We start from the raw sequence: 12,545 nt of genomic DNA, 5'->3' as shown, positions 1-12,545 counted from the left end.
GAATGATTGGGACAGGTTCAAGGTGTGGACTGATGACAGTACAGGAGATAATTATACTACACAGGAGCACTATAAGAGTGAAATGCTTAAGCCCTTCACCTATGGTTCTGTATGTGAGTTGATGACTGCTGCTGAATTGTTCGGTTGTCGCTTTCAAGTGTACCGAAATAGCCAAACATTTTACAACTTTCGACAACCGCCAATGCCTCTTAAACATTTTAGATTCACAGGTGACGATTTCAGTATTGGACACTTTAATGTTTATGAATGTTTAAACTCTCAAAAGCTGGATGTGATTTTATCGATGAAACCGGTTGTGTGCTTACAACGCTTGACAGATGCCGAATGTCACTTCAACACAACAAGTCCTGCAAATACTGTCGTAATTGAAACAAACCATAAAACTCAAACTGATTATGACAGCAGCAATCAAAGCTGTGAGATTTGAGACAAGATTACTGTTCACATGGCCAACTGTAAGTTGCATGCTCAAGAGTAAGCTCAGTGCACAGCTTCGTCATATTACAACCAGAGAGCCGAACTGACAATGTGGTATACAAAGAGATCTTTAACAAATAATTATTGGCATATTTTCCCTCAGTTTAAAAAGGTTTAATTTTCTTCTTAATAAAAATTTTAATGCAGTACTTTGCCTCTGCGAAGCACAGGTATTTTGCTATATATATATATATATATATATATGTATATGAGCAACACTCATAACAGTGACAAAACAATTACATTGACAATCATGTTACGTTATTTTTAAAATGTTTCCTTTTCTTTTTCATAACTTCTTTAACACACTACTTCTCTATATATATATATATATATATATATATATATATATATATATATATATATATATATATATATATATATATACACACGTATATATGGGGAAATAATAAAATGAAATAGGGTAGAAAGAAATGGGTTAAAAGTAACTAAGCATTTATGTAAATTCAGAAAATGTGAAAGGGGAAGTTTAACTGTGGCTGCAGGTAGGTACAAAAAAAATCATTTTGGGTCTAATTTTCAGAGCACATGCACTGTGAGAATGTCCAGACATTTTTTAAATATTTTTTCCTGTATCCTACATGTTCCCTTCTTTCTCAAAACACAAATCTTTATTTTCCTATACGTGAATCTTTCATTTTTAGTTTTCCATTCTAAACATGCATCAAATTCACCATTTGCCATTAATGATAATCGTCAAGTTTTTCATCACTAAGGTATAGGTTGAATGGCAAAAATAATTAATTAAAGGCACATTAAACACAACACTTGAACATGATTTATCATTAAATACAGTACTAGTTATAATGAAATGCTGACATCTTGGTATTGCAGCAGCAGGACTGTGACCCTTTTTATTTCTGTTTCAATCAAAGTGCAGAGTGTAGGGCATTTTTGTCTTTGAGATCAAAATGGTACTGCCTCCCACTGACCGTTGTATGTACACTATGCAGTGCAATGACATGCTGTAATGGCACCCAACAAATATTGTCTCTGGTTGGCCAATGGATAGACTGCACATGATAGTTTGGATGCATGAAACATATCAAGATGCCTGATTCTGCTTCACTCATGTCACAAATCACACCAATCCAACATTTTTCATCATACATGCACACAACATAGCCACCAATAGGACACTGGTCTAATGTGAGGGATGCATCTGATCCATCAGGAGTGTGATCATTATAGGGCAGAATCTCAGCTACTACTTCAGTGGTGAATATTCAGTCAGTCAATTGACTGTCTTCATCAGACACTCAGCTGACTTTGAGTTTTTCCATCTTCTGTAGGGATGTAATAGTGGTATTCTTGAGTACCAGGTACTCTTTTGACCATGACAAATTGCAATTGCATTCTCTGTTCAGCAACATGAGGCAAGAAATCATCATTTGATATGAAAAAAAGTTTGACATTTTTGATAACTTACCGATTGAAAACTCAATGGTTACCATTATTGACACATTGCACATTCAGCCTATGTTTAGGATGGAAAATAAAAATGAAACATTTGCTTAAGAAATATAAGGTTTGTATTTTTAGACAGAATGGTCAATGTAGAATAAATGAAAAATATATTTAAAATTTTCTGCACATTTCCACACGCCATTAGGGTGCTCTGAAAATGAGATACAAAATAATTTTTTGGATTTCAGGGGTCTGCTATTCAAACCCTGATACAGTTTTTTTTTCTGTTTATTGCTTTTTCAGAAATAATGACCTGGGTTCGCTTCCCGGGTCCTCCCTGCGTAAAGTTTGCATGTTCTCCCCGTGTCTGCATGGATTTCCTCCGGGTGCTCTGGTTTCCTCCCACAGTCCAAAGACATGCAAGTTAGGTGCATTGGTGATCCTAAATTGTCCCTAGTGTGTACTTGGCATGTGGGTTTGTGTGTGTGTGCGTGCCCTGCGGTGGACTGGCGCCCTGTGTTGGCTGGGATTGGCTCCAGCAGATTCTCGTGACCCTGTGTTAGGATATAGTGGACTGGATGATGACTTACTGACTGGCTTTTTCAGAAAGCCCATATAGTTATCTGAATAAGGAAAAAAAATCAAAGGTCTGTATTGGTTACAAATATGTGTTTCTGAGGCCTAAACATAGCTAAGCCAAAAACTCAAATTAAATTTTAGTCAGTTTTAAGGGGCTGCTTTGACTATGCAGGGTCATTTGGACCAAATGTTTTAATTTTATCACATACTATACCAATTGATGTATTAGTATGCAAAGTCTGAGCCTGCTTGTTCGTTTAGTTCTTGAGTTATGTGAAATTTGATGACAAAATGAGGCTGGATAAAATCGACACCACCACAACCCCCCATCAGTAAACTGGCTGTATTTTGGAAAGTATTGCTCTTACATCAATAAAATTTACAGAGTGTCTCCTTACTAACATGGGTGCACCTGGTAATTTGTCCAGAATTTTTAGAGTCTGAAGTGTGTGGCCCATTGGTTGATGTGACATGGAATGACCCTACTATTTGATGAAATAAAAGCATCTCCAGGATTGTTTTATATAACATTTTTTATGAATTAATGGCATCTTCTTATATTGCTCTAGTTAAGCTGTGTGAGAAGATGTTCTTTTGATAACTATAAAGTACACAAGTCAAATATTCTCTAAAATAAAGTTGTGTGTATATGTACGTGTGTACTCATGCGTAAAGTATGCATAGGAAGCATGCTTACTTAACTCAATTGAGATGAGAGTATTTGAATATATTATGTTAAAGTGTTAAAGTGATAAAGTGTATAACTTAAGAGGAAGGAAAGTAATTAGGAAATTAAATAAAATAATATGCTATATTGACCTGATAAATTTTCCTAACTGCAATCCGTTTTCCCCATTTTAGTGGTTAATTTATTTGTGAATTTCTCCTTGGGATTAATAAAGTATCTATCTATCTATCTATCTATCTATCTATCTATCTATCTATCTATCTATCTATCTATCTATCTATCTATCTATCTATCTATCTATCCATCTATCTATCTATCTAAATTTTACAGATGACCAAACCTGATGAATTGCACATCAGTTTTGTTCACCCTTTATTTTCAATTCAAAAAAACAAATTAAAGTGGATGTTTGTTGTTTGTATGTTATGAGGCAGCACAAAACTCTGTTCTGATTACTTCAGGTACTAATGGTATATGAAGAATAGGCGTATACACTGACAACTGGTCAGAGTTCAATTCAAGATCCATCCATCCATTATCCAACCAGCTATAGCCTTACTACAGGGTCACAGGGGTCCGCTGGAGCCAATCCCAGCCAACACAGGGCGCAAGGCAGAAAACAAACCACGGGCAGGGCGCCTGCCCACCACAGGGCGCGCGCGCACACAAACACACACACACACACCAAGCACACACTAAGGTCAATTTAGAATCGCCAATGCACCTAACCTGCATGTCTTTGGACTGTGGGAGGAAACTGGAGTACCCGGAGGAAACCCACTCACACACAGGGAGAACATGCAAACTCCACGCTGGGAAGCGAACCCAGGTCTCCAAACTGTGAGGCTGTAGCGCTACCCACTGCGTCTTCAATTCCAGATATCCCAGGTTAATCGTCCCGTTCCCCGATACTAGCTATCGTTTATACCTGGAAGGATTCATCCCAAACGGCTGAAAACTAAGTTGCACAGACAAAAAAACATAGAAAAGGCTGTAAAATAATATAGCTTTTATTTATAAAGGCACCTCAAGAATCGAGCGTTGTAGTTGTCACCTGTGAATGAATCGCAGAAGCCAGCGTTGTCGCGGGTTCCTTGCTATTGGTGGAGGGAGAATGAATTTGGAGTTTGTACCTTGCAACGATCCGTAATAAAAGAGTGTGGTCTAGCATTGATTTATGTGCACGCTCCAATCACGAAACTTCACTGATTTTGTGGGGGGAGGGGAAACTGAATCGGATTCAACATCTGTGTATCAATATATATATATATATATATATATACATACATATATAAATTAAGTTTATCGTTTCATACCTCTGCCAGTGATATTAAGAGGTTGATGTGTAATGACGATATCGGTGTCCCGTGAAATTTAATGCCTTGGGTGCCATTATTTAACATGCCAGTCCTGCTGTGTGTTATACATTTTGGATTTTTAAGACTTGATCATCAATGCCACCACCCCAACCCTGATCTATTATTTCAGATGGCCCTTGAGCTATTTTGGTCTGGAGCCAGGGCTGTCTTATAACAAAAACGTAAAATCTGTACTGTAAAATTTTAATTTTACCATTTCACGTTTCAGAATGGCATATTGGCTCAGTTACCTCTACCACCTTACAGTTTGACAGCCCAGGGTTTTAATGATTATCGAATGTGTGTGTGCACACATTATTTCTTCAGGTACGCTTTCTTTTTCTTTCCGCATCCCATTTCTGGGTGCTGTAGGTGAACTGTCACCTTTAATTTTGCTCAGTATGCGTGACTCATTGTGGCCTTTTTTGCCTTACCTGCAATGCTGCCAAAATAGGCTCTGATTTCTGTAACTCTGGACTGGATTAACGGAGTCAAATTATTAATAGATTATTATATTCCCATAAAGGAAATGTCCTACTGTTTTGACTAATACACTGTTTCTATTTTTACATTGTATTAACAGGGAGCTATACAAAGAGCTTTGATTTACTTTCTAAATCTTTCTAAAATGTTCTTTGATAAACCTGTAGTTCTGTTATTCTATTGTAGTTTTTAGCTTTCAGATTTAATTATATTAAAAAAAATACATGCAAACACATTGAATTAATACTTTTTAAAATTCAATACACTAAAACAGGTCAAAAGCATCTTTCTCTTGATTTTTGCTCATCTGTACGGCACTTGCGACATCCGCGCAGCCACAGAGACTCAAATACAATTTACGAAACAAAGTTTAGGGGCAGTGTTGGTTGAATTTCTTAATATGGCGTGACTTGCTGACTCGGCCTTCCCATGATGACGTCAGTACGTTAAGCGCGTCTCACGGTATTTATTAAGTTGCCGTTAAGCAGTGTGGTTTTACATCTTACAGGGCTCTCAGCTGCTGAAGTGGTGAGATATACGGCGATAATGGCAAACTATCAGAAACCAGCCGATAAAACACTCCAGACGTTAAAGGACACAGCTAATAAGTTTAGGATTAACTCCATCAAGGCTACATGCGCTTCCAATTCTGGGTAAATAAGAGATTTTTTTTAGATACTTTACTAATCCCAAGGGGAAATTCATATTATTTGCATTTGGAAGAAATGACAACAGCGATGCGACTATTTGGTGCCCAGTTGCGATTTTTTTAACGATTTCTATCAGATGTCTAGTGTTTGTAATTTTTTTTCCATTTGAGTACGGTCTGAAGAATGTAATCTTAAGAGTCTTAGTTGTGAATGTTACCGTTTGAGCTGTTTTTAAATTGCACTAATTTAATTTATTGATCTAAATCCTTGAAGTAACGCCACTTGTTTAAAAAAAACAAAAAAAAAAAACTGTTGAACTAAATTGATTTGGTAAGCTAAAGGTTCGTATTGATTTTTGAGTTTGTGCACGCGTGTTTAGCACGTGTGCAAATGGGTGGGTCTAATGAATTTTGATAAACCCCCTTTTCTCTTTTGAGAGCTAGGTGGCTTAAAACAACTGTATGTTTCTGACTATATATTAAACAGTCTGGCATCTTTTATTCTATTTTAACAGTTTGTGCTATTACCAATGTGTTTTGTACGATCTATGTCCTATGCAATTTTTTTCGAGATGTGCAGACATGTAATATGAAATGTGCATTTGACATGGTCTCGGGTTAAGCGTAACAGCCTCTTCAAAGTAGAAAAAACGGAACAAATCTGGGGACTTGGGTTACTGCCCAAATTACCTCCGTGAAAAAGCGAGGTGCGACAGGTTATATGGGAGGTATCAAATGAAACGCATACCGCGACGAAGTATAAAGAATTGTGGGAAATCGAGGTACAAAGCCCCGCACATTGTCCCGCGCTATTTGCGTGTTGAAAGCTTGAACATACAAAGTAGAAACGCGTTTTACTTTTCATTTTTGCAACTTCATTGATGCTCATACTGAAAAGGAAATGACAAGAAGGTTTATTTCATTTTTGTAGCATTCTTGCGTGTAGACTTTTGAAAATGAAATTGCAAACGAGGTTGCATTTTCTTTTTTGCACAATATGCCTCCTATAAGGTGATGTCCACAACGTCATTCATAAAACGCCCTTCGGATCGTATAACCCTCCGACAACCCTAATCTTAAACCTAATGTAATGGGGCCCAAATCTTAACTACAGTGTAATACGATGGGTGTTTCGTGAATTGCACTCTTGGCAAAATCTGATGGGTAAGGGTGGGATTTCGTTCTTCCAGCCAATCAATCTCATTCCCCATCTCCAAACTGGCAACGCGCGTTGTTTTACTCCATGAATTCGGAATTACAAATTAAATACACTTGGAACATAACTTGTGCTTACAGACTGTATGGTGCTTGCACTCAGACCTTTAGCAGTAATCCAACTCCATACTAGTCAAATGTAGTTTCACATTTGCAGGTAAATTAGGGGATGTCGCACTGCAAAATGTCTGACCTACCTTGACCCATTTTTATGTGGTAATGTTTAGGGTTACTATGTGGTATTCAGATTTTTGTTTAATATGACAAGTGACTTGTGGAACAGTATGTGATGTGTGTTGCATTTTAGCATCTATTGGCTTATGATAAGGTTATGTAGTAGTGTAGCACAGTTAACATGTATGCACCCTCCTGCCATTTTTAAAATGCAACTGTAGACTTGTATTTAAATGAATGCATGATTAGATACTTTTGAGTTGATTTAATTGACTTTTCATGTTAGCTCATGGAAAATAACATTGCTTCAATTGTGGTTTTGGGGTTTTGCATGGGTTCACTCCCTGTAAAATGGGGATTGCAATTTGTGTTATGCCTTGCTGGTTCTGGAATAGAGTACATGTTTGTTGTATAAATAGAACCTCTTGCAATATATTGGAAATTTTAATTTTTTTTATCTAGTCCACACTTATTCCAATAGTATATTAGCTTAGATTTTTTTTTCTTATTGTCTTTCTTTCCCCTCTGTCTTTGTGAAACTAGTCTAACAGGTAATGGAGTTTAAAATGTTAGCTGTAGCAGTGTGGTAGGATGAAATTATGTTTTGAAACTGCCAGGAGAGGAAGCAGTTGGGTTATGTTGTGCCTTAGTGGAATATCCATTTTATTATAGTGTCTTAGTGTAATTTTTTTTTTATTTTAAATTTACCTCTAAGTAGGGCATCATAATGAATTGTTGGGGTATGTACAGTGCTTCTCCCTGTCAAATAACCTTAAAGGAGTAGACACAAACGGAACAAAATGTATTTTGCAGTTAACTCATTTTTACTAATTGTAGGTGTTCTTGTACATCAGCAAAGTTATTTGTATCAGAGATCCTCTCAATGTAATTTATATATAATGCAATTTTTTTCCCCAGTTGATAACAATAGTACAGATACTAGTGTTCTGGCAACATGTAGATTTTAATTTGCCTATCGGATATTCATACTATCCTAAGCTTTTCATTCCTTAATGATAAGTTTGTCTTGCTTTATTCTAGCAAGATTGGTTGTGCACAGTGTCTGTCATCTTTGATAGTCATTTCTGAAAGCCCTCATTTTTGGCTAACTAGATCCTGTGTGGCAACACCTAACTGGAGTAGCTGAAAGAAGCAATTGTGTAAGTGTATATTTACTGGACATCATGCTCCTCTAGCACTCTTACCCATGTTGATTAATTGTTTTCCGCGTTTTCTATGTATTTCAATGAAGAACATAGACATTTTAGGGAAACGGTATGGCAGGTAATGCTTGACTCTAAAGAATTTTGTATTGTGACATTAAAACTTAAGTTGATTTATTCATTAAAGTATTGGATTTAGTCACAAACTTTAAAAGGTAAATACCCCAAGAGAAATGCATGTCATCGGATTCTCTGACATGCATGTGGTTGCTAGATTTGTGAAACACACCTAAGGTAACCTTGCATTGATTTATATTTAAATTATATGTAGTTGGACTGCTTCTCCTGAACTCTGGGTACCAAAAAGAGAACCTAGCAGGGAAAAACTGTTTTGAGCAAACAGGTTTCTTGTGTGCATTACAGGCTACATTACATTAGTGTTCCCAGCTCCACTTCCTTTTTATTTGTCACTTTGTACTCAATCTTTTGTTGACGGAAGTGTCACATTTGTTCATCTTCACATACTTTTTTAAATGACAGTGTATATACCTTTTTTAATATGAATATTTTAACATTTTTGGTTAACTTGACAGCCATTGTGTGGAAAGTGAGAGGTTATTCAATGTTTGTAATTTAATTGATGAAAGAAGACTTAATCTGACATTGCTCCTAAAGAAAAATATTTGCCCCTCATGAGAGAGCAAGTAGACAGACTTTTAAAAGCAGCTCTTGGTTAAAAGTGAGACCACTAAGTAAGCTGTTCAGATTGATGTAGCAGTCTTTAATGGTTAACATTAATTATTCCAGATCTATTTCGTGTTTATTTAGAAAAAAAAAGCTGGGGGTGTTTTTGATGTAAATATTATACAAAAATCTAAGATGTGTTTGCTTTGCAGAAATAAACACTTAATATAGTGATCCACACTTGCCTCAATAGCAGTTTTGTTTTTGACAGGTACTCCACATTAACATTGTCATTAGAAAGAAAAGGTGTGTGTGTGTGTGTGGGGTTATATAAAATGTTATTTTATGTGAAGAAGTAACTTCTGTTTGTGCAGTTGCCCAGTTTCTATTTTGACCCTACTCTTCTGCATGTATACATCATGCCTCCTTAATCTAATGGAGGATATTGGCAGCTGTAGCCTTTTCTAGAGGCAGTAAGTACATGGCGAGGAAGCTACTCTGGCCAGGGTGCTGGGTTAGGCTATCAAATTTAAATATTTAGAATGAAATATTTTGTCTTAAAATGTCTTAAATTTAGGTATACATTACACAGGCTCCTTCATATCTGCAGTGTATATTTTTAGGAGAGTGACGATTGTTACAATAAATAGGGTCAGTTGCAGTGTGCATTGAGTTCAGTGACCCTGTGCTAAACTGGTCTTGGTCCCTATTTATGATAACAAGACTGACTTTTGGGTTTAGCGCTGTTGCAGTGTCCCTCGCTGCTACAGACTAGCAACGGACAAGACTAAGTACAGTTGTAGTGTCCTTCTGGGAGTCAGGAGGGGAACAAAGTTTTATATACTAACTTGGACCACCTTGTGAACAGGTTTCACAAACTTAATATGGGTAATGTTGCATTCAGTTGCACACATCAGACAGACTGTTAGGGATGTAAAGCATAAATATGCCTTTAATAAATTATGAAAACCATATTTTACGTTCATATTTAGACTGATGTAGAGCATGATAGTGAATCAAATACTTATTGATTGCTATGATGGGGGATGGCAATGCATGGAAATATTTATATTGCATATTATAAGGATTAGAATTGTCTTGGCATGCATTTAACCATTAATTCTTAGTAAAAAGCTGCAGAAATCGGTGAGCCACCTGTTCTAAAAATATGCATTGAACCATACTGCTAGAGGTTCCTGAAGGCATTTTTCAGGGTGTTCTCCAGGTCTGTGTTGATCTCTTGCAACATGTTTTATATAGAGCTTGACTCTGTATCTCAAATCTCACAGTGGAGGATATTCTTTACAAATATGTCTTGCCTCTGACAATGTATTTATATGCTTTTGGGTTAACCGTATTAGGAAAAGCTGGGTGCATAGCAAGGTTTGAAATTCAGCACGGCATTTTTAGTATCCTACACAGATGAAGTAAATTTTTAATGTGCAAATTTCCTGCACCTGTTTGCTGGGTAAACTCTTGGTTATTGCGAGGATATTCAACTTTTTTGTTGTGGTTAATTTGTTACCTTTTTTTTTTTTTGTGTGTGTATTTCTTGAGATCACATGCATAGGATGTTAAGTTTACGTGCCCAAATAAGTTTGCCCACGTTTTTAACCCCACAAAGTCTAGTTTTGTCTAGTGTGATCACTCTGTGCCTGGCCAAACGTACTATGCCCTGGGCCGCATGGAAGAGATCTGGGCCCAAGCACAATTTAGTAGCATTCAGGAACCGTGTGATCGCTAAACATGTCTGAGCTCAGAAAACAGACATGACGTCAATGATGTGACAAGTCGATGCAATTTTTTATTTTATTCAATATCTTTTTTAAATTCAAAAAACGGCAGTTTATATTCTCTACTTACAATTCACATTCATGTGTATTTGGTGAGAAAGCTGCCTATCCCTCCCTTATATTGTTACTGTAAAAAATCTTCTCTGACATGCAGCATGATTAACAGGAAAAAGCTGTGCTACACAATCAAATCTATAAGAGTGTAGAGCATTATTCTGCCTTGCACGACTCCAAAATATCCACAAAATAAAGTCAATTTGACATTTAATGCTGTCAAACAGTGTTTTGGATCTTGTTTTGGCTTTACACAAAATTTGATTGGTCATGATGAAAGTGAGCCTGCGCCTGAATGTTGAGTGCAGGCTAGTGGGGGAGTAGGGATTTGTTTGGGCATGATGCCTAGTTTGAGTACAGCTTTTGTTTACTTGTTGAAGTTGCTTTTGACTGGCACATGGAGCTGTAGAATTTTGGCCTTTTGGTGGAACTGCCTAGTAGGAGTTAAGGATTTTTAGAGTAATTTTAGTTAAATTGAAAGCTACAAAAGGATGAAATACTTGTGCTAAAATCAAAAATTGATTTGGATTTTATAGTGAATTCATATTTGGTTTCACTCCTTTTTGTTTGTCAAACCTACCTCTATCAGTTTAACATTAAATGTGTTTGGTAGGGTGACAGTCTATTAAATCTGGATTCATATATGAATGAATATTGGTTGTGGTTATTGGTAAATTTGAATGTTCTTGATTGCTAACCACCTCATTCTCTTTGGACTTTGTGGTGTGTGTGTGTTTCTCAAAAAACACTAAGGGAATACTTAAATCACACATCAGATCTTGATCAATAAAATTTTAAGTGGAAATTCTTAACTGAGTAATACTGGGTAAATAGTAAGAGGACAAAATGATGCAACAGTGTAATAACGGTTAATGGAAACCACAATCGCCAACCCGCTGAAAGCTAGTTTTAAACAATATAATGAAAATCAAAATCAAAAATTGAAATCTCATGCTAATCCAAATTGTGTGAATTTCATCACGGCAACTCAATGTGACTCTGGGTGTTTTGATCTCATGTGCCTATATGCACTCCTGACCATGTCTGGGCATGCTCCTGATGAAATGATGGATGTTGTCCTGGAAGAATTTCCTCCCAGACCTGGATCAGGGCACCGGTGAGCTCCTGGACAGTCTGTGTCCCAGATATTCTGAATTGGATTTAGGTCAGGATAAAATGCACGCCAGTCAATGGCATCGATTGTTGCCTTCATCCAGGAACTGCCTAAATACTCTGGCCACATGAGGCTGCACATTTTCCTGCACCAGGAGGAACCCAGGGCCTACTGCACCACCATAAGGCCAGACAAAATCTGAGGATTTCATCCTGGTACCTAATAGTAGTCAGGATGCTGTTGCCTAGCAGGTGGAGGTCTGTGCAACCCTCTTTGGATATGACACCCCAGACCATCCCTGACCTACCACCAAACAAGTCATGCTGGATGATGTTGAAAGGTGCATTCATTCCCCACAGCTTCTCTAGTGTGTCGTCATGTGCTCGGTGTGAACCTGCTCCCATTTGTGAAGAGAATGAGATGCCAACATTGGAGATGCCAATTGTGGTATTCCCTGGCGAATGGCAATCGAGGTTTACAGTGATGGGCTGTGAGAACGGGTCCCATTTAAAGAGGTTGGTTTCATCTTCAGAAACGTGCATATCGGTAGCCAGCTGGAAGTCCTTTTAAAGGGCTCTGGCAGTGTTCCTCTTCACACAAAGGAGCAGATAACACTTTCTTCTGTTGGGTTGATGTCCTATGACCCTGTCCAGCTCTCCTTGTGT

The 12,545-nt window shown here is 37.2% G+C and overlaps 1 protein-coding gene across 1 annotated transcript in view; it reads left to right on the top strand.

Moving 5' to 3' along the window:
- Window positions 1–5,499: 5,499 nt before the first annotated feature.
- The window catches only part of tktb (transketolase b), a 101,391-nt gene continuing 94,345 nt past the window's right edge, over window positions 5,500–12,545 (top strand). Inside the window, exon 1 of the mRNA XM_039774416.1 lies at window positions 5,500–5,687. Within this exon, the coding sequence (XP_039630350.1) occupies window positions 5,581–5,687 (107 nt within the window). The 5' untranslated portion in view covers window positions 5,500–5,580. The remainder of the gene's footprint in view (window positions 5,688–12,545) is intronic.

This window comes from Polypterus senegalus, chromosome 13 (assembly GCF_016835505.1).
Source record: "Polypterus senegalus isolate Bchr_013 chromosome 13, ASM1683550v1, whole genome shotgun sequence".
In the NCBI taxonomy this organism is placed as follows: domain Eukaryota; kingdom Metazoa; phylum Chordata; class Cladistia; order Polypteriformes; family Polypteridae; genus Polypterus; species Polypterus senegalus.
The sequence above is the reverse complement of the archived record's forward strand: the minus strand, read 5'-3'. Positions and strand labels throughout refer to the sequence as shown.